The sequence below is a fragment of the Temnothorax curvispinosus genome, unplaced genomic scaffold, assembly GCF_003070985.1.
Source record: "Temnothorax curvispinosus isolate PA1 unplaced genomic scaffold, ASM307098v1 QBEX01000668.1, whole genome shotgun sequence".
Lineage (NCBI taxonomy): Eukaryota > Metazoa > Arthropoda > Insecta > Hymenoptera > Formicidae > Temnothorax > Temnothorax curvispinosus.
This window is the reverse complement of record NW_020210448.1, coordinates 194998-219017: the sequence shown is the minus strand read 5'-3', so window position 1 is coordinate 219017 and position 24020 is coordinate 194998. Positions and strand designations below refer to the sequence as shown.

The following is a 24020-nucleotide window of genomic DNA, read 5'->3' as shown; positions in this document are numbered from 1 at the left end:
GTGGACTCCCAATAGCATGACTTGCATGCTTCATCGAGCCTCAAAGGCTGGTGCACGGATTTATGGCAGTAGATAAGGCAGAATTTATTGACACCGTACTTTTTTCTCAATCGACCCGTTCTGCATCCGCGTAACCGCCTTTATAGTACACGCCTCGATCCTGACAAACGTTCGCCGGCCGGGGTCCGATTGTCTCGAAGCGATCGCGTCTACATTGTTTCTTCGTGAACGATCATTATTAATGTTAAGATTTTATTATCTATTAAGAGCTTTCATCACTCAGCGGAGGTTGTTTCACCTGTGATCGATGAGAAAATAGAAGGGTATCTTATTACAGAACAATATCGCATCGATGAGATCGCGAGAATATGATATCTATATACGCTGTGATCATATAATCATAGAAATGGTTGCCATTAATTATATGAAAGTGCATTTACAGCGAATTAAATGTATCAAGAGTGGATGTTTTAGATGTAAAAATCTCACCGATGTGCTTTCGGAGCAATATAGGATTCGCAGCTTTCAAGATAGCTTTTATTGCTCGATTTATTACAACGCCGTTTTTATTATTTGCCAAACGATCGCGACTGTTGAAGTCATATGAATTTTTAAACGATGCAGAGTATATTGTACGACGTAATCGACGCGGAATGTACCCAAAATATATAAGAATGAGCACACACACGCCGCGTCATCGGCGTATAAAGGTTTCGTTTCAGCTTTTGGACGTGGACGAAAAGGTTTGGCAACAATTTAACAATCTGTAGCGCATAAAAGAGTCGTACGAATATCAAACACTTGAGTCTGCTAAAGGCAGTGCGTATGAATAGCTACTGATTACGATCGGAGAGAGCTTGTTGCTCCGAAGGGTTCGAAGAAGAGTGCACGAGTATATAGTATGACGACCTATACGAACGCTAAGACTAAGGCCTCGTTTTCGTCGTGGCATTGTATCGGAAATATTGCGTAACATAATAGCGTGTAATGCAATGCAAAACGGTACACATATATACGCAGTATACCGAATACAAAAAAATATGTAGAAATAAAGATCGTGATATATTTGATATAATTATGAATATCTCGTTGAAAGATGTTAATTACCTCAATGAAAGATGTTAATTAAAGTAAATGTTAATCAGATATAAAAAACTTTTAATAAAAATTTTAACACGGAAACTTAGAAAATGTATAACTTTTGTCCCCATCTCCGTCTCCACGCTCGTAGACCGCGGTCGCATCCATATTTTATCTCGCAGATATCGGCAATAATTATTAGAAAACGATACGGTCATCGACAACGGGACGCTTATTCCTTCTACAAATGTGACGTTGCCTTATATACCTTATTTTTTCTGAGATTTTAAAGCTACGTTATGTCAGCTCACTCGCGTTAATTTCATATCCAGCATGATTTGTGGATCGTCAACGTTCGTGAATGTTATCGTCATTCCCGGAATTACTGCAGCCTCTTTTCTGCGAGAAACGATCTCGAACGTGACGCTGTCCTTCATCGACGTATCAGTGGCAATAAAAATGCGCCTGGTTCCTTCGACGAATAGCAATGAGCAAACTTGCCTCGTCTGATAACCGACGACGTGGTTGTTGTCGCATTCGTACGAGCAAGCTTTCACGCGCGTATCGCATTCTCTCATTCTTATTCACTTGCAAATTCTTGCAGATTTTTCTACACGAGTTAATTATCATTTCATTACAACATGGTTAATTTTATCTGAGGAGATAATCCATGAATGAATGACTGCTTTGGAATTGTCATTTAATAATGATTCATCAACTTCTTCGAGACATATTATTCTCGTCGTATATATTTCCGTCGGGACACTTTCGAGATGATATCAGAGACATCTGTTCTAATTCCGGGATCGCGATCTTTCGGGACTTTGCATATATATATCTTTCGCTCGACGATGGAAAAAATAATATCTCACGAAACGACAATATTTCAAGACAAAGTACCCTTTCCTCTTACTTGACTCGTTTAACTCGAGGAACTACTTTTTCGGATCCTTGCATGCGATTCTCACACGACCGTGCCCCGTCTGCGAATCCAATTGCATGACGTAAGACTTTCTAAAAATGCGATTTATGGGCTGAGAAGGAGAAAAAACGGTCGACTGGCAGTTTCGAGGGATGGTATTCGGACGCATTTCATAAACTCGATCGAGCTATAAATCTCAGACTGTTCGACGAAACGGAGCCGCTCCACCCTTGCCCGACGGATTTTGTTTGTAGTACGACTGCGGATTGTTTAGACGACCGAGAAAGATTTTCGTTTGATCCTGATCGTAAAACCTTCTGGCCTCGCAAACCAGTAACATTTTTGGGCGGGGACAATAATGATTCACTTTAATAGACGAATCGTGAAGTTTCAGTAAATATAAAAACTAACTATTTTCAACAAACGCAATAAGAGCAATGCGGATGAAACAATATACTAAATCTATTTCAAGACATAAGTGTCCATGGCCTTAAACTTTCACAAGATGTTCCTTGGCGAATTATTTAGACTCGCGTTAGAAATGTATTTATTAATTTATTTAAACAAACCTGCCCTAATTTACTTATCAAATATCTGCAACGCTCATAACATACATAATTAGATGAATGAATATTAGTAAATATTCAGATTATCTGAGATGTAAAGTTTAAATTTATGATCTGTAGGATATAGTCGCGTCTCAGGTTCGAGAAAGGCAAGAGACTGATGTCTAAGAATATACTCAAACGTGACAGATCGCAACGGTTATTGGCATGAATCTTTTATCTGATATTTTAATCTCATGGCGGGTAGACTTCGCAGACGACGATTACGCGGCCGGATAAGGAGACGCGCTAATTTTGGCTGAGGTAATTCGAGATTCTCAGGCACAAAGTAAAAAAATAAAGGAAAATTATGAAACGCACTAGATTTACAATTTTTTCATTATCTTCCATATCTCGTTTCGTGAATTTTATTTCGTTGAGAATAAATAGTTTCAGAAATTTAAGAATGCAGGTATACGCACTTGAAAAATGCACTGCGTTGAATTAAATTGATATCGATTATGTAAAGATACTTATTTCCGCGTGATTATGAAATTAATAAATAAATCAATTCAGTTATTACTAGAATGTTCCTTATGATTCTAACTCCCAATAAAAAACTTTTATATTCTAATAGTAATCTAATAATGTTTAAGTACATTTCAAGTAATATATAAAAGAAAAAAAGAGAGAGAAAGAAATTAAAATTCTTCTCAAGTTTTGTGTAAAACTTAAAGCGATTAACGCATGTAAGATCAAAGAGTATCGCCAAAGTATCGCTAAATAAAAAAAAACCCTTCGCGCTTTCGCGGGAAGCCAAAGGCGTAACCGGTTTCCCTTAATTTCGGCCGTTGCTCTCGACGATCTGCGCGATAAATAACTTCAATCTCTCTCTCGCGCGCGGTGTTTTATAGCGCGTTTTCTTCTATCTATTTCGGGTGTCTCCTGCTTTCCACACGCGTTTGCACCAAAATGTACGAACAATGAAAATAAAGAAAATCGAACGTATCGATACCCACACACACGTGTTTCCGCGTTGCATTATTCACATTCTATGAATTTGAGATACGTCTGCGGGTTTGCGAGGATTCGTGGTAGCCCTTTCGAAAACTTTGCGTCGAAACACCGTGCAGGTCCGTAGGGAAACTACTTCGCCAACAATAAGCCCGACGACAGTAATGATAACCCGGCAAGATGCACAATCTGTTCTGTTACACCTGATCTCCAATTTTAGATGCAGTTCCGAAGAAATGCTCGCGGCACCCCGGCAATTTTAACGAATCGCAAACACATTGACTTTGTGCTTGTGGTATTATGCGCATGAAGTTTTACTATTTTATTTCCTAGGAATTACTTCTCATACCATATGTGCAATGTTAGCAGAATCATATCCTATAAAAAGTCTTTTTAGATTCAAAAGCAGTAACTAATATTGTTGCTTTATTTAATAATACATACGCTATTATATATTATTCAAAATTTCGCGATAATATTTTCTTAGAATGCTCTCAGAACTTCGCAGTTTACTTAGAGGAAGCATTTAAGATGTTTTACATGATATCTGAGTATATCGTGATATAACTGCAAAATCAGCGTGTCATTATCTATCTTAGAAGTTCCGAGTGTCAATTAAACAGCAATCGACTGGTTGATAGACCATGTCTTAATGGAGTGTATGTGTTTAAACGAGGTCACATAATAATATCTTTACGGATGTGATAATGCAAAACAGAACAATTATTCCGTAACATACATTACTTTCGCCATTTTTTATGTAATTACGTAACATAAGAACTAATTTCGATCGAAAGATTTTTTTCGATCTAAAGATTAAAATTCTACGTTAACGTGCTACAAAAATGACAATTTTATTCCGTCAAAGAGATTATAAAACAAGGTTAATTTTCTCCAATCTTTGCTCTTTGATGAAAAATTCTCATTTTTTATAATAACAAATTAAAATCCATTTAAATCATAACGTAAATCTGTTCCACAGAATATTCAGTTCTAAAATATCTCCCCTTTCGGACGGAGGTCAATGACCAATGGTCTATATTGTGCGATGCGAAGTCGAGTTTAAATGTGTCTGACAATACAAATTATGAGTTTAGACGTGCGTGATGTCACGGGGGTTAATAAAAGAGCAAAAACGGTCAGTTATATCAGAAAGATGGGGCGTGGCGCCGTTTTCGTTCACACCCTAGCATCAAACTCTATCTGCGCGCTCCTTCTTTCTTCATTTTCGCGTTCCATATACCCCGATTGATATTAAGTAACTTTAAGTGATAGTAATTCAACACTCTATATGCCTCTTCAATGTCGCTCTCTGAGCAAAACTCAATGATCGTAGCCATCTGCGAGGGATCGCGACGGCGCGTCACGAGACTCGCCGAGCTTCGCGTCAGTTATCGTTCACCAAAAATGTTACTTTCTGAACGATTCTACAGTTACGGTGTATTCGCGGCTATTTCCCATTTCCACAGCGTAATTAATCCTCGACCAAAGTGGAAAATTACCATTCGGCCGATCGGCGAGCGGAGAATTATTAGCACTTTGCGTGTTAAGCGCGTAGCCGCAGATCGGGCCGCAGCGAAGCGGCCTCACGAGAACCGAAGGAAGGAGGAAGCGAGGGAGAGAAGAGAAAGAGAAGAATCAAGCGCGGGTTCCTGCCTCGAGCGCATATGCATACGAACGGGCCCACGTATATGCGAACGACGTCGGGGCACGTCTGACTCACACCGGACCCCGGCACGACACGGCGACATACAGCGGTGTTGCCATGGGCCCCTGGGACTCCGACGTGCGTCGACCGGACTCACGTAACGTGGATCTCGCAACGTAGGCCCCCGAAACAAGGTGGATCATCAGAATCGCGACTTTATACACGGTTAGACAGCGAAGCGGGGTACGCTCAGCTGACAAGCGTAGATCAGACCCCTTTACCACTCTACCGAGAAGAACGAGGGCTCATCTCTCAGGTAAAGAGACGAGAAGCTCTTTCCTCGTTCCTTTCGGTGGACACGCGAGAACCAGTTCTACCCGCCCACGTTTCAGACAAGTCAGTCTTGACGGGACCCTCCCTTTCTGCCTCCTTCGTTCTGGACATAATCTGTACACCAACGACACAGGCCCTTTCTTTGTCCCCTGTCCGGTTTGCATGTTCTTGGTTAAATCGGATGAATAGAGTCAGAGTTGATTTATATGTGTATAATATAGCGTGACCTGTGCAATCACGGATACGATATGTTAATAACGTATTCTTAAACGATATACGTATTCTTAAAGTTAATTAACGTGGCGAATCCTAATGTGGAAACGTCAAAATTACAAGAGTTTTCGAGTTATAAATGATTAAATTTAATTTATGGTATAAGTCTAACAAAATCTATGTAAAAAATTCTTCTATGTTTCTTCCATGTGAAAAAATATTTACTCTTTAAAAGGCTCGACTTTAAAAAGATTAATTTAACATAAAATTGACTTGTAGAAAAATAAATATAATTAATAACTATTTGCACATATCTTTGTAAAATTAATTAATTAAAATGTGCTATGTGACTGTAAAATATTTTTTGTCTTTTTATTTTTGCGACATATGCATCGGAAATAACTTTTGAATATTTCCTTCACATTAATATACAATAACATTTCATTCTAAAAAATTATACGAATGCCAAACGCAGATCTCAAACTCTATGAAAAAAATGAATATTTAGGAACAGGAAAGAAGGCTCGCTATCAGCGTGTTTAATATAACTTATAATTTACAATATTTCCCTAATAGTGTGTTTTATACATAATAAATTAATTTCAAATAAGTACTTATATCTACACATAAATATCTAGTACTTATATCTTTAGCATCCATGAAATTTGAGATCATGAAAAGAGTTAAATTAAATTTAAAAACTCAATACATTTATTATAATTTTTATAAGTTTTATTTTAATTCTTTCTCAATTTTTATGTCTCACTATTTCCCTATAAACACTCAACTTGAATATTTAATTATACTGCACTCTGCACTTAATACTATAAGTATGTAAATAATATTATTAATATGCTCTATTTTCATAGTGTTCTCAATTGCATTTACTGAAAATTAACTCAAGATACGCACATATCTTCAAATTCATCGAATATAATATTTTTAAATAAGTGCATCACTTTAATATAAAATTAAAAATTATTTGACTCACCGATACGATGCGCAGCAGCGGAGTCGTAAGCTTGCGTCGCAGATTATGTTGAGTCGTAAGCTGCGTGACAAGTTACGTTGAACTGTAAAATACAAAACCATATCCAAATTATATGTATCGTTATAGATATCTTTCTTAAATGTCTTTTATGTATCTCAAGTATATTCTGATACAACAAATCATGTAACAAATAATAAATAAGAATTAAATTACTTACTTCATGGTTGCTCCGCTGTTGCCCGATGCCTTTCCAGGGCCTCCTCCTCCTCTCAGAAGTCTCATCGTCTTGACGTTCTTTCGTTGAACTCGCACAATATTCCCGAAAATACGATCGCGTGACACTATGTATTTACGACACACTTGATTGAACAAAACGCACTTTAAATCGTCGACTCGTTCACGCTGATCACGAAAGCTAATTAATGTGAGGTTAAAAATCACTACTTATTCACAAAGAAGATAAAGTTTGAGAGTGCTTTCTCCCGCCACTTTTCGCGATCGCGTTACGAGGGACAATAACACGACGTATGACGATGCGAGGATCGTCGGCACTGGGTACCTGCCATTCCTCGCGCGGTCGCGTGCCAAACAGTTTTTTGACGAGATATTTACGTACTAAAGTATAAATCCCGTGGAGGAAGGAAAACAAGGTCGATGGAGGGATGCGCAGACCACAGACGTCGCGACCTAGGCTAAGCGAGAGCCATATGGGATATAATGGATATTCTTTATCTTACGGGGCCTTCTATTGGCCAATATCATCGATCAATATCTCCCGTTTGGGCCCAACGCACACTCATTGGTTATTGCATCAGGGATGCGCAAGAGCCTTGGGTGCGTTCCACAACGCTCGCAACGCTCGTGGAATCATTTTATCCTTGTTAAATGTTAATTGTTAAACAAGGACGAAATAATGCTCGCGAGCGTGTGAGCGTTACGTGGAACCCCTTGTTTTCCTTCCACCATAGTAAATCCGCATCAAATATTCAGATTGTTCAGTTTCTAGCGTTTCAAATTGATCATGCGATTATATTAATTCTATTAATTAAGTCAGGAAGTCGATATATTATACGACTATATTAAATCATACTGTTAATTGTATTATTTCGCGCTTTCACGTTGGAAATATAAATATAAATATAAATATAACGAATTTTAAGCGACGAAAAATTCAACGCGATACGCGATATGTTCAGGTAAAAGAACCGTCAAAGAAATCTCATTACGACCCGTAAATGATGCGACAAAATAATGTATAATTCGCTTCTACCTTTATTTGGGGTAAATAGATCGTGTAAAATATGTACTCGTTTTATTAAATATACGTTTTTATATACGGATTACTAATTCCATAGTTAATTATTTGGCAATCACCCATTCTAACGATTATGGAAGATTACCGTATTCAATATTGGCTACGATTTGCTTGCGGTAATAATACAACGACACACGCGGAGCAACCTGCCTGCTCAAGGCTCGCGGTGCGAATGATAGCGCGGCGGCCTTGTGCGTACATGGAGCACAGCGCGGAACGCGTCGCATATAAAAAAAAAAAAACGAACACCAAGGTCGCGTATTTATACGAAATATATAAGGTGTTACAAATAAATGTATGTCGAAAAGGTAATTATTTAGAATACGCGCTGCACCTCAAATATCAATAAAATTATGCTTATTCGACGCGTTTTGACACGAAACGAAAGAATCTGGCAGAAAAATGCGGCGGTCTGCCCTGCGAAGCAAGATATTTAGCGTTAAAATTGACGACTCTCAGGTTAGAAATCTTGTCATACCGACGTGATGTAGCGATCATGAACATGCCCCGCGGCCACATGCTGCGCATGCTTCTATCAGCTCTGATAAAAAAAAAACCCCAAGCTCCCCAAGCTTGACGACCAATTTCAAATTTAATTTCTCCTCCGAAAGATAGCCGAAAGATAGGTCCATCGTGTGTAAATGTAATTATCAGATTTGTCAAAATCAGAAAGAAAGATTTAGATATTACATTTAGACATACAATACAGACAGTTAAAAAATCATATATTTATGTACACGTTTTACACGTTTTACAAAGGTAATAGTATTTTATTTAGGTTGCGTTCCGTGCTAATGTCGGTAACCGTAATTTAGCACTATTGAAAAATGCCGAACACTCCCAAAGCTCCCCAAAGCTTGACGACCAATTTCTTTTAATGTCTCCTCCGAAAGATAGCCCAGTTTCTCCGCACGAGCCCCACTCGTGCGAGGGGTGCAGTTTGGAATATAAAAATTCCTGTGATCAGGTGGACTCGAACCCGGTTCCTCGGAGTTACGAGTCTGGCGCTTTACCACAAGACCACACTGCCACCCAACAGCCTGTGTATAATTAAGGGCTCAGTCACAATGAGAGGAATAAGGAATAAGATAAAGGAATAAGGGAATGTCGCATCTCACTTCAGTACACGTACATTAAAGTGAGATGCAATATGCCTTATTCCTAATTCCTTTATCTTATTTCTTATTCCTCTCATTGTGACTGAGCCTTAAAAGTCCATGTGTTCCATGTGTTGAATCATTTATTCAGTTTTTCCGGTTTATTATATCAGTGATGTATTGCGATAAATATCTGTCCTGAATCTTGGCATCAGTTTTTATCCTATTGTTCAATTTTTTTTCCTAAATATATCGCGACGATCAAACTTAATAATTAACATTTTTTTCTTTCGTAGGAATTATACTCTCGCAGTTCTCGCGCCAGCTTCGCGGCAAGCATCGCGTCGACTAGGAAAATAGCCAATGCGGTAACACTCGCGGACGGTGGGCCGGTGAACGCGCAAACACGTTATTTACCAGTGCATGCGTAGAGATGCGGCAAAAGCGACGTCGCGGGCTCAGGCCGGGATCCTACCTGTCCGGGCGTCGAAGTTACTTTATTCAGGAGGTAAAGCCCGACCTGACCAGACATGCCGCTCGCTCGAGTCTGACCAACCGTGACCCGTTTCCACTGCTATGGCTATGATCAGGTCTCGCCATATATATTGATAAATTAGCGACAAAAAATTACTTCTTTCCATCATCAACTCACGTTTGATTAATTTCGGGTTAATTATTATAACTCAGAGAAAGCTCATTATTTTACTTATAATATTCAATTATTGCAATTTAATTATTTTGACGTTATTATTGATATTTCAGTTTTTTTTTCAATCGTAACAACGACTGCAGTTAATTTCATTCGAGATTAATTGCGTTACATGAATCACGAATTCGGCAAAGATGCGGTGAAGACGAAAGCGGGGCCGCGTGATGCGCGCGTGCGAATTCAGCTCGCGCCGAAAATGGAGATTATTTTTCGGTTTCGTGCCGGCGAATATATATACGTTCGATCGCCGCTTAATTTTACGGCCGACCGCGAAAGTCGGCCGGATATATCCGATTAATTTAATGACCGATATCGTAGGAGTTGCGCCGGCTCGCCTGAGGGAAGATACACGAGCGCATATCGTCGGAGGGATGGTAAACGCACCAGCCGAGAGCGGCTACGAGAATGGTTCAGCGACGTTAATACTTCGATAAGGATTATGTGAAAAATCGATTAGTCGAGCGAACCGGTCGGATGGTATTTGCGCCGTCCCGCGGCCGAACTGTATTACTTGTTTGAGGACGTGTGGCGTATACGGAACATTGTAACGTTTTGCAGTACGACGTATTGTAACGCGCGTGGTGAGTTTAAATAACAGCGTCAAAACGCGCGTCCTTATATTATTAGCATTATTTTCTCACAAGGAGGTAAAAATGACATATATCCCAACGTCGAAGAGGAAGTCGTGCTCCAGTTATCCGATAAATCTTTTAAGCTGTTAATTAAAATGCAAATCTCAGAACTATATTAAAATCATACTTCCGGTCGATTTTTATAAATAAATTAGTATCCCGCAAAATGAATAATCTATAATTAATGTCAATTAAATGAGATAAAATAAGTGATATTTTCTTTATAATCTGATGTTTATTCGATATGCAATGTAGATAAAGCGCATAAAATATCTCGTGTAATAACATTCTTATCTTTATATAATTAATATCTTTTTAGTATACTTTAATTATGTCATTAATATCTAGTGTTAGCAGCTATATTTAGTTTAATACAACAAAAAAAAATATATAAAAATGCATTGCGCAGTTTTTTTAAATTTCTAATAATACAAGACAAAGAAAGGAAAAATAATAAAGATCTTGGATAAGCAAGTGCATAACTGAGGGAACCTGTTTAGATGACTTAGACAACATAACGGAGTGTATACGTCATCAGTGTGTACAGATTAACCCGGCCTGATATTATCGATCTGTTCGCATCGGGCATTATCGGCGGCAAATCATCGTTAAAGGCGTCTTACGACATGGTTTCTTATGACAAATCGGGCCAATTGACGTGTATTCAAGATAATTTCATAGCTACAAACGATTTCCTAACGGTAACTGTCATATATAAAGCTTGATACGTTGAATGCGTCAGTATAACTGCAGTTCTTACCCAAGATCGGAGCACATGAGCGACGATGAAATAATAAAACAATAAAAATGCAAAAGCGATTATTCGCTTTATCGGGAACCGCATAACCGAATCGATCCAGGCGTCGTCTAAATTCGGCAAACGCGCGTGAACGAGCTTGAATCTCTTTAATCTCGCGGCATTTCGAATCCGAAAGTGATATACTCCCGACTTTCGTGGTATCGGACGCGACATTTCACGTCCGATGGTAACGTTTTGGTCACGGTGTAGGCCCGTTTTCGAAAGGCCAGCTCCGAAAGACGACTGGAAAGGGGGTCGACTTTCGGGAGCGACTCGATGGAGCGTGGATGAAATGATTTACGGGATCGTTTGCATAAAACTCCACGCCCGTACATCCACCACGTGAGATTACATCATATCCGAGATGCGTCAGGGACAAACGTCGTTGATTTCACCGTGGCGATAGACGCCGTGAAACATTATATTTATAAAAATTGACAAGATACCGAGATGATTGTATCATTTAATTAAAACTTGCGGGAAATAATTAATAAGGCTGTTAATTGCAAACTGGAAATGTTAAAAATTTAGCAAACATTACCATTTTAAATTACTCTATTTATATTGAGAGATTAAAAAACCATCCCTTCTTTCCTAGAAAGAAATTAATTTTGAGAATATTATATGTACCTTTTTATCCTTATTATAATAACTAATCGCGACATCGATTCAATTTAATATCATATTCAAATTTCTGTCATGGAAATGTCTTATTGCAGTTAAATGTAACTGAGAAAGCTCAAATGACTTCCATCAGCTTTTTTTGAACATTAATTGACCGTTAGAGAGTTTGACTCAATTTAATATTGTAAATCATAAATGTAACGTAATTAATACTTGAGGTTGGACATTAATATGTGAATTTAAATCGTTCAAATATTAATTCTTTTATACGTATATATAATGAATATTAATTCGACATTTACACGGTTTAAAATCAGTTAGAAGATAAATTTATAAGATAATAACTCGAGGAATGTTGCATTAAAAGAAAATGATCTTCGAACTCAAAATTACCTCTCGCGTGGCATCAGTAATTAAAATGTGGGTCAGAATATGAAATATATAAGACAGCGCGATGTGCTTCTTGAACGCCGTTGATCCCGCGGCGAGTATACAAAAAGCGCACGGGTTAATTGTTCCCCGACTTTAATTAAAGTCCACGCATCCTCGTAGACCTAAGTAGATGTTTATGCGCGTCTCCTCGAGGGCCTTCTCCACTTGTCCACATCTATTTACGGCCTCTTCCGTAGACGCGAGAAAGACGCGATGGCGAGACTTTGCCTTCGTTATTCCGCCCAGACACTTAATTGTCCGCAATGAGTAAGCCGCCACGCGTGCACCAACTCCTGCCTCTTCTCAGAAAGCGCCGGAATAAGCGCGGAATATAGGAAGCGGCGTTTATCGCTCGCGCGCGATACAATCACGATGATAAATATCGAAGGTTCAGGTTGCTGAGATTAACCCATTAACTCACGCACACCGTACAAACAGGTTTGACGATCGCGCAGAGTGATACGACATAGGTATCTACGTTTAATATTACTATGAATTATTCGCAATTTCTACTTGATATCATTATCGCTATTTAAATATCAAGATATAGTTGTTAGTTATAAATTGAAGTAATTGAAATCAACCCAATAATAAGATCTTGTTACCTAAGACCGCGTCTGAGATTTTCATATTTTATTGCAGTACTTTAACTTCCATTATTAACTAACTTCGTAATTAAAAGCTCGTTCAAGTTCTTCCCAGGAAATCGATTTTGTATATTTATTAAGATGTACGTGTTCTGCAGATTCACGAACTTAGATAGACATATCTTTAATATGCATTAAAAAGTCATTAAAATTACATTATTTTAAAAATGTGCAAAAAAACGCACGTGTAATCTTCGAGCGATTATAATATACGTGATCTCGCGATGTATATTTATCGCGTCGCTGTTCATTAACTGCTACGTGGAACGATATCATTCAATTGTACGGAAGAAGGAGAGACGGGACGATGTCCGTCGATAATTATTGCCAGTGGTGGACTGCATAAGTAACGTAAATATCTTTTCAGCGCGCGGCTACGCGAGCTTATAAATAATCGCTCACGAGTCTCTCGGCTTGGTAAAAAGTAGATCCCTCCTGGCAATACGGCATTTAAGGTTTCACTCGTCGTCAGTTCTCAAGTACCCGCGCCGTTCGAGGACTAGAAGTACTTGCAAACGACTTCTCTCGACGGTCTTTCGAGAATTCTAAACGGCTAGTATGAGACGCAAGTGATAGCAACGACCGTACATGCGAGAATATCGCATCGAAGAGTCGCAGTCCGTCCGTGTATTAATGAAGAAATTAGAATGCGCGCCTAAACAGAACGTTATGTATTTCCAATAATATGTTAGCTGTCCAATTACCGAATAATCTGTAGTCGGTTTTTGCACGGGGAAATAATTAATTAGACGCTTAATCACACAGATGAATATCAAATCGATGCGATAGCTTCCAGTTAAACTTTTGACAAAAAAAAATCGAGTTTAAATGAGACGGCGTAGATAGTCACATCATTTTATTAGGCGCTCTATAAAACATCGCGCTGACATTTCTAATTTATCTCCGATCAGATCAATCAAATAAATTTCATTAAAAAAACGATAGTTCAGAGCGTATTCTCTGGAGAATCCTATTATTATAAGTAGCAAGTTGTAATTATTATATTTTTAATAATTATAGTACTGTAAAACGATAATAAAAAGTATCGGTATAATATGCTAATATGTAATAACAATAGAAATAAATATTAATTGAACAAATTGTCAGCCAAACAATCGCATTCTAACGGGATAAAGTTTCACAACATTATCGGGAATGCTAAGATAGGATTGCCACCCGCCTGAAATAATTAATTAAATCCTGGACGCGAAATGACGTGGAAGAAGGACTGATTGTGAGACCGCCGTTGCGAACGGACTTCGCACAGTTAGGTAAGCGATTTATATCGCATACGCCTCTTGAACGAAGGTCCCTCTTCGTCCCGTCCGTTTGCATTATAGCTTTCTTGTGATCGTTTTCTTTTTTCTCTCACTTCCTCACATGCATCCCGACTTTTCGATGACCCTGATGGTTTACGTAAGACCAGATACCGGCTCTCGATCCTTTTAATGCCGCAGTCGAGGCGAAAGATCTCACGATGGATCGCGTCGCGTGTCGTCCAGATTTAATTGACACGCCCATTGACTAAAATTATGGTTGCGACGATTGTACGCGTAAATCATGAGTACTTATGGGGTGCGCTAATTATAATATTATTATTTAAAAAGTGATAATTATGTAAAATAATAATAATGTAAAATAATTAGCTATAAATTTTATATTGCGATATTTGAAAATTATTAATTTTAGCCACTTCGATTTATTTCTCGTTCTTGCATATCGCACTACGTTTATATTATGTTTACAAGACACTGCGTGATGAGAGAGATTACGATAATTTTTTACTTTAGAAACTCGCAAATAAATCCGTATAAAAAGAGATCGCATGGACAGAGCGAGTTCAGTTATTATACCAAAATTAATTTATGAGTCCTTTAATTTAAACTCCTTTTAAATTTGGGTTAATTCGACGCGACAATCAATTAAGTCCTCAAAATGCATGCACGTTCCTGTGGGAATCGTCTGAAATATCCGTATGACTTCATTAGGGTCAACCAATGAAATTTATGAGGCTCTTTTATAAGTGGCACTTGCGGCATTAAAGACATCATCCGATACTCAATTTTCGAGCGGTTTAAACCTCTTTAAACAGCTCATTCTATATCGCTTTTTGTGCAGGTATGATTATCTAAGATTTACGCGTGTCACTCATCGTTTCGTTATTTTTACGAAGCAAAATAATATATCAATGCTCGTAGTGTATAGTTTTCAATATTCATAGCGCATTTTCTCTCAATTTTTTCTCAACATGTAGAAAATAGAAACGCAAGCTGACTTTAAAAAATGTCTTTAAATATCACTCTTTCCAAATTTTTTATATCATTTTTAATTCTAATAATTTATAGATAAATCATATGTCATGTTTATTTCACAACGCAAATAATCATTTTAATATCTTTTTAAAAATTACAGTTTTGGTCCGATTCTTCTCTCTAGCAATGCTTATGTACTTTACTACATTACACATTACTTTACAAGGAAATTATATGTTACACAGGTAAATTATAGCTGCCGCGAAACCTGTCATTACTGTGTGTATATCGAGCGTATTACAAAAATATAAAAGGTAGTTCTCTTGCTCTAATCATAAAGATACTAATTATAAGCGACATGGAAATTGTATGGATATAAAATTCTCGAAATTACATCTAATTCGCATTTTTTATCCAAAAGCAACTTGTACTCAATAATCGCTTCCCATGCATCATCGTTATTTCCGTCAGACACTATAAAACGCAATTAATAACATTAAATATCAAACAAACAAACAAACAAACAAACGAACAAAAATATCAAACAAACAAAACAAATGTCACTTAACCGATGCCATCGCATAACGAATTACTTCCGTGTAATAATTATCCTAATTATATATGCTCTTTGTTCGTTTAACGGTTAAAATCTCATCGAAGCTAGACTTTTTGCCTCCGTATGGCTCAAGCTTGTGGAAGCGCTGTAACGACGAGTTTTAAATTCTTCCCTACCCAATGAAACCCCGCAAGGATAAATGACTATCTTTCGTGGTTGTAGGTAACGTGAACTTTTCAAATTACTCGTACCGTACCGAAATTGCATGCGCAGAAACTCGGAGGATCCCCGATTTTCCTCTAATATGTTTTGTCAGTCTTCGTAAAAAGTCGCATATGGCATGAGTAGAAGTTATGTACGGCGGCAGCGCAAATAAATACGCCAAACAAGTTAACGAGATCTGTGTAGTGTACAATTATTATTTTGCGAAGCATTGAAAACTCTAAAGATTTTGCTTAATAATAAATGAAACTAACCTATTTACTTGTGAAAAAGTATATATATTACTTAAATTTAAATTGTAGTGGATCTATAATATTTAATGTGAATCTTCCGGGATACTCTCGGTCGAGCATCATTGGTACAGAGCAACAGTACCATATCGAACGGGCACCGCAACGCCACATACACGTGCATTACCATATTTTTCATAAGATACAAATCTTTCAGACCCTTCGCCCGTGCGAATCCCTCGCAATTCAAGCCGGAACGGTCAGGGATAGCGCGACAGGGGTACGGCTGAGAAAAAGAGGTGCAATAACGGAAGGATCGCGACTTTTTCTCCCGCACGTACATTGTCATTTTTACGGAAGGATAATATTTGAGAGCATTCGAGAAATCGTGGCGATTCTATTCCTCTGAAATAAATGCGAAGTCGAGTCTTTCTGATTTTGCGAAATATTTTGACATGTATAAATATAAGAACAAACTGTTTTATTTAACAATTTAATTTTTAACAAATATTATATAAAAGCATTTGCACTTGTGTAAAACGGATACGTTGAATAAAGTGAGAAATTCATTATTTTATTGCGTATTAGTGTCCGCTTAATTTTATCCTCCACGCCGGTATTTTAAAGTGCATTGTCACAAGGCATATATAGGACCTAAGACGATAAAGAATGTCGGGACATCCGAGATTACGGTCAAGTAAGATTTAAAATGACGAATTAAACTGTAGGTTTCGACCTCCGTTTTAACGATATTCAGAAGTCGTCGGACGAGTGTTGGGATTTGGCTTTCTCTCCATACATATGTCGCAATTCCGCAATAAGAACTTTACGACTTGCATTCGGAAAACTTCCACGACACTTGGTCCGCGGTGTCAGCTACGGCTATCGATATATACGAGTTAATTAACAATGTCACTCTCGGCTGTATTATTTTAAACGCCTACTCTGAATGCCTACGCTTTCTTAAATCGTTAAGTTTTAATTATCTTTGAAATTGACATGGAAATAATTCACTATGATTCATATTTTAATTTATGTGAAATATATGTATCGTGTCATTATTTATCATATAAATTTGCGATTTTTTTAAGACAATTTATATGTAGGAATTTAACAACTAGGTCAATAGCAAGCACTCATACTGATAAAAAATCTCACATATTTCAATTCTGCGTATAATTATATTATCAGATTACCTACTCTTACATTTTATCATTTCTGTGATGAAGATAAAAGGCTAAGATGCAATAAAATCACTTGTCATAGCTTGTCAAACCAATTCAAAATATTACTTTTATAACAATATTACAGATGTATTATAATATAGCGCAAATACGATGTGACATCTATAGCTTCACGGAACGTAATCGACAGTTTTGATGATAAGGCGAATCTATGTCAAGGGCGTCACTCTATACGTGTATTGATAAATCGAGCATGACAAAGTAACGTGAACAATAATATTTTTAGGCAATTATCAATACTATCTCTTTATAAGTATAAAAACTGTAAAAGAGATTCAATATTATATCAAACATGACAATTTATATTTAAAATTCAAATTAGTTGTCAATCATTTCATAAAACTATACTCATAATAATTTGACATTTTCCAATAAACCTTTCTTCTTAGAAAATCGAGAGAAAAAGAGAGATATATGAGTTTGCACCTCGATCTATAATTGCGCTCACCCTCGCGCCGACTACGACTTATAATATATCCGACTGCGACTCGTTGTCAGGATGCCGGTTTGCAAAATGATCGTCTATGCATGCAAATACCTGCAAGCGCCGTGAAATGATAATTCGACTCCAGATCGAGGAACGATTCGAAATTAATCAAGCCACCGACGAACCGTGGCGAACGTGCCGTTCCGAGAATAACTATTTTAATTCAATATCCGCCGACTCGATTCATCGAGTCAGTGTCGTCTCGTGGGTCAGAACGATATATCGTCCCTAAAAAATTTCCCCATCGCCACGAAAAATGCACGAAACTAAATCTTCATATAGCTGCCAGATTTGCTCTCTCAATTGAAAAAGATACAGTTTACTGAATTAATGTCAAATAAACACAATTAAGTTTCAGAATTAACATGATTTACTTTAACTATGTCAAGAATAACTGATAGATTCCAATTCTAAAAAAAAAGTCGGTTTTAGTTCACTACACCAAATTAGATTTGTGAGAACAAATGAGAATACGGCGTTTATTCGCAATAATCGGATTCCAAAAATTTTAATTGAAAGATCAAATCTTTCTTATACGCCCGAAATTCTTATGAACTGCGCTATTATCTGCAAATTAACAGAAGCGCACTTATAAATAAATTCGCTGCGGTTCTCCAAAGTGATATCGATGCTCACCACGTCAATCACAACGTCTTATATAGAGATATGAGCAGAGGCATCGACACTCACCATCTCGAATTTAAACATCTCTATCCAAAGAACGATTAGCTTGTACTATCGAGCACGTGCATCGCTGCTCGCGGATGTAACAAGAACGCTGTAGCGCAGCGTTGCGCCTCAAATAGAGCCATTTACCACGCTGCTTTGAATAGCACACGTCGCAGAAAAGACACATGCATGTCGCGGATGTCGCCGTACGTAATGAGAGTGTCGCTCGAAATATTCGCAATTCGTTCGAATGTATCGCTATTTTGCCCTGACCGCTGGTATCGTGCCAGTATCGCGATATTCAATACTCGCTATGGCAGATAACGCATCATTGTTAAGTTATCGCGACAAAACGGCTTTCGACGATGCATTTTATGCATCGTGACAGCGATGCACTTGCCCCGATTGATCTGCACGATCGTAATACTGTCCGCTCGGTTATTATTTAATCGTGTTAATCCAAAATTGTCATACAAAAATTCTACTTTTCTTCCAAAATTATCACTTCGGCGATTCGATAACGCAATCATCTCGTGAAGTTCTCATCGCGTTTTGGAAAAGTGTATAATTTAGATTATATTATGCAATTTGATATCGAACATTTTATTCGATATTTAATCAGCGCAATATAATTCGTTTTATATATAAGATTAATTATACTTTTATTTTTAATAAATATTCTTCTTCGCAGCAACGTTAGATACCTCTGTAATATTTTCATACTATCCGAAATTGTTAAGAGTTTTTTAAATTTATATATTTTAGAATACGTCAGCCTCATTATTCTACATGTAATACAACGGAATTTTGATCTAAAAGATTATATTGACGAAAAAGATAAATACAAAGCCTTTCAGAAATTGTATGTATTCACATCTGAGTGTTTATACGAAAAAATATTGAATATCCTTTATAAAATGGATTATATAAAATTATGCGAAGAACCTCTTGCTTTCCAGAACGAGATGTCTATAATGAGTCGTTTTGATTGCCCGCATTCTTTTGAAATAGGTAAGATATCTTTATGGATTATTCAAACAAGCATATATCTATACAAAGTCTTTTTTATTGAGAGACCGCATTTTCCATTGAATTTAAGAAACAGCACGTAAGGTGTCTCACAAAGATAAAAGATGAAATTGTTCGACAATAAAACAATCTCCTTTTAGCAAGACTTTGACTCAAGATTGAAAAAATCGTTCACGCACTGTTACAAACGCACAAATAAAGAACGCACCACCGACGCCGCGACGTAGCGAAGAAGCTGATGAAGAAGGATCGTCATATCAGGCCACGCCGGCGAAGTGTCGTTTCGGCGGAAATCCGTGCCTCGCGGAATGATATTTCACTGAATTGGCGGGTTTCAGAAACGATCGGAGTTCGCCGCGGCACGAGTTCGACTCGTGCTCGTATCCACTTCTACGGAGTTGGAGGTGTGATCGGAATATAATCGATTCGCGCGAATTATCCCGGAGCGTCTCGCTGCCGGGTTGTCGAACAAGTCCGGCGGCGTTACGCATAACAATTCGATCCGTATTTTCTGAGCCCACGGCACGAGTATTCAACGATCCAACGGCATATTTCCGCCGGTCCTCTTTTCCCGTACCTGTTGATCGTTGTTAAATTGAAGGATTTCTTTGTGCGACGCCGCGAGTCGGCGTATTTTCCATTTTATTTTTTTTAAAAGGAACGGAAAGAGTATAAAACGTCAAGAATTATTGAACTTATTACAGATAATTCGATTGAGAAAGAGATCTAACTTATTTTTATTTAAAATGCTATTCTACAGAATCGATTTATGCGATAGAAAGTTTTGTATCACACTATATAATGTTATATTATGATTATTATTTAATAAATTGCTATAATTGCACTGCAACTCATTATTTATTTCGCTATGTTCATTACATTTCAAGAGCTATGGAGCATTATAACCGATCGTTATTCCAAAAATTGGAAAACTTCAGGTATCGCGTCCGGAAATCGCGTCGTGAAAATTAAGCAGCAGAAGTTTGATACGTAATAAATTCCGGATATTAGAATCATAATAGCTGTATCAATACAGCTGGCGACTAAATAAACTTGGCGTCAGCGTTGGTGTAAACGATACGTTTGAATAATTAATCGATTTTTCTCAGTCGTCGTTTTACTTGTATTGGTTTTTATGTCAACTTTTCAATCGTCAAAAGCGCGGCACAGCTGGAGCGCACCAATGAGAAGCTGCCTTGTTCGAATCATATGCAAACGTTCTATTGCACACAAAATTTGTATGAAAAACGGAAGAACATGTCAGGATCACGATATACAATTCAAAGAAGGGAGAATATCTTTGATATCTCTAAAAAGAAGTAAGAGATTATTTTAACGTCGGCGTCGCACTCTCCACATGTACGAATCTATCGCGACGATTTACGAGAACGATAAGTGTGCCTTCGTCGCGAAGTATGCGTCGATCTTTATCAGCAAATGTAAGTGAGACACATAACAGGTATAATCGCGGTGATTGAACCACACCGGCTATCTAATCGCCCGTGTGTCGCGCAGGGAGTTTCCGAAATGCTTCAGCTGATAAATTCGCGAATATTATACCGCGCGACAGCAAAACCTAGCGACATATATTTTTAAATTTTAATTGATCTTAATTGCGAATAGTTTTAAGAAGAAATATTTCCGTATGTATTTAAGTACGCGATTATAATAGGCAAAATATTAGCAACGCTATATAGTATAAGCTTTCTCTCGCGACAGCGCCATTTTAAAGTTTATCAGTGATAAGTTTTACATTCCCAGTATTATTTCCTGTCGATTAAACAGACACGTAATGTCAATTAAATGTCTCATATGTTCAGTCTCGTCGCTCGGTAGTATTACGAGTAGACAACATATAGAATCGAACCGAAACGCGTTTCGGAGCAACATGCTCCTAAATGCGTTTACGGAGCACCGTCCGCCCCGAGGTGGAATTCTCTGCCGGGAATACCGGTAATTTCGGATCGGGGACCACACGAGATCCCGGTCCCCTATTAAGATCGGCTCACGTCAAAAACTTACCTCGGATGCTGTCACCAGGCCGTCCGCCGCGATCAGCAGCAGGAGCAACGCACTCTTTAGCAACACACGGTTCTTCATCTCGCCGCTGGCCGTCTGTCGCGACCGGCAAGGAGTCACTTCTCGACCTCTTCGCCCTCTTCCTGACTGACCCTCTTTCTCTCTCTTTCCGTCTCTTCCTACCTATCGCCGTCCGTCCCCCTCTCTTTCTCTCTCGATCGGGCACTGCGGGACACCTCAGCGACGGTACATGGCGAGACGGGCGAAGAAAGAATAATTCCTCCAAGGACACCGCGGGAGGAATTTGCCCTCTTGTCCTGCGGATGACGCTTCGTCGGAGAGCCTTCTCTTCGGCGGTCCTCGCGGCTTCTCGCGCGCGCGAACGTCCGCGGGGCGCGCGGGCGGACGAGATGGACGGAAGTTGACGACGCGACGGGAGGACCGACTGATGGGACCGGAAATCGCGGGCGCACGACCGGGATTTTCTCTCTTTCTCTCGCTCTTTTTTTTTTCCTTTCCTTCTTCTCCGTTCGCTCTCTTTGCCAGCAACTTCGTCGCCGAGGAGGCCCGCGACCACGCCGTGGCCAACAACGCACCGTACCGGCGTTCGGTAGCGTCTGAGAGGCCGAGCTCACCGACAAGATAAAACTTTTTCAAAAGCCCCCGTGGTCCGTGGTTTTCCCTCTCCTCTCTGGCGCCGGGTCCGGCTCTTTCTCTCTCGCCACTCGTTCTCCTCGTCCCGCGCTCGCGGCCCGACTTCCTCTTTCTCCACGTTGGATTCTCTCTCCACCGGGAGGAGAGTTCGTCTTTCCCCCTCTTCCCACTCGCTCCCTCTCGCACCGTCTCTCATTCTCTCTTCCTCCCTCTGCCTGTATTTTGCCGACGCGCGATCTCGCGGTCTCTCCCACCGCTCAGCACAGATCGGCACGTTCTCTCCCTCTCTCCGGATTCTTTGATCCGCCGTCTCGCTCCATCGGAGTTCTCTCCCACCGGTCATCTCTCTCCCTCTCTCCCTTTCTCTTCCTCCTTTGATCCCCACCGCCGCACGCGGTGGATATGCGTCTCCCTTGGTCCAACGTCCCCCGGGATTCTCTCCTCGTTTGCACCGTGGTCAAAGTTGCTCCCTGCCGCTGTAGCCGCCGTTGGACAGCGGGGGGAGATCGCTTAGGATAGGAGGCGGTCGTCTCGCGGGCGAAGATCACGGCTGCACGTTTTTCACGCCAGCGCTTTCCGCTACTTAGGGATGCTTGCGATATACTTCGATACCATATCGGAATCATATGTATTGTCGGTCTATTACCGATATAGAACATCGATATTTTATTTTTAGCTGAATGGTATCGCTAATTGCGAAGTCAGTAAATCGAAGCTTAATCGCATAACGCTGTTTGTCAAACAGTTTTTCGACTGAATTTACAGCAATTACAACAGAAAGATAAAATATAATATGCGAATAAATGATACATATGTAAACCAGCGCAATTTTTAACAGATACAATCATCATCTTGCTTTAAACACGCAACTTTTTATGTATGCGACATATACAACTTGTCTCCTATCTGAATTGTGTCAGTCTATCGAGTCCGCTTATAGTTATGGAACGCTTGAAATCTTAAACGTATTTAACATTGAAAAATACATGTAAGAAGTTCTCGTGACTCCGATCGATAGTCTATTATTGATACGCAGTACTTTTGGCATCATTTGCTATATGACATATGCTTTTAACTTAATTGGACGTATATAATTTATATCTTTAATCAGCAATCAGTAATCTCGAATAAAATATTCTTCAAAATCGTATTATAAAGTTAATTAATGTTAAAATTGGAACTTTAATCGAACTAGGTTTTTAGAATATAAATGGCAATGATACCTTGACCTTTTGTTAATTTCCAGCGAATTATAATCTACCACTGATTTAATTGTCAAAGTAGTTAATATCAAAAATTTAATTATTGCAGAAATGAAGATAGAATGTTTTACCAACTGAAACTTTGAACAGTTTATTTCAAAATTCGGTAAGAAGTATTATCGTATACGATTTGATATATATGCAATATAGGTATGTGAATGATTTTATGACAAATTCTGTATAAAACATGTGTTATCAAGTTATTTTGCGACACATGCGTAATGTGAACCTATGTTTTGCGCAAAATATAGCCAGATGCGAAAGAGCGCCGCTTTTAATCACCAGTCCGCTGTGTCACTGAAAAGAGCACGAGAAAAATAACGTTTCCTCATGTACTCGTAACTTCGAAATGGCTCTTTCTCTCTCGCGTTTCAGCAAGAGACGCAAGGAAGATG

The 24020-nt window shown here is 38.7% G+C and overlaps 1 protein-coding gene across 3 annotated transcripts in view; it reads right to left on the bottom strand.

Moving 5' to 3' along the window:
• Positions 1–22449, bottom strand: part of LOC112456807 (basement membrane-specific heparan sulfate proteoglycan core protein-like) — a 149514-nt gene extending 127065 nt beyond the window's left edge. For 2 of the 3 annotated variants that reach the window (XM_025019569.1, XM_025019576.1), the window contains exon 1: positions 21713–22448. In XM_025019569.1, coding sequence (XP_024875337.1) covers positions 21713–21790 — 78 coding nt within the window. In that variant the 5' untranslated portion in view covers positions 21791–22448. Of the gene's footprint in view, positions 1–21712 lie in introns of all 3 variants that reach the window. The other variant, XM_025019565.1, reaches the window with a different exon arrangement.
• Positions 22450–24020: the final 1571 nt, after the last annotated feature.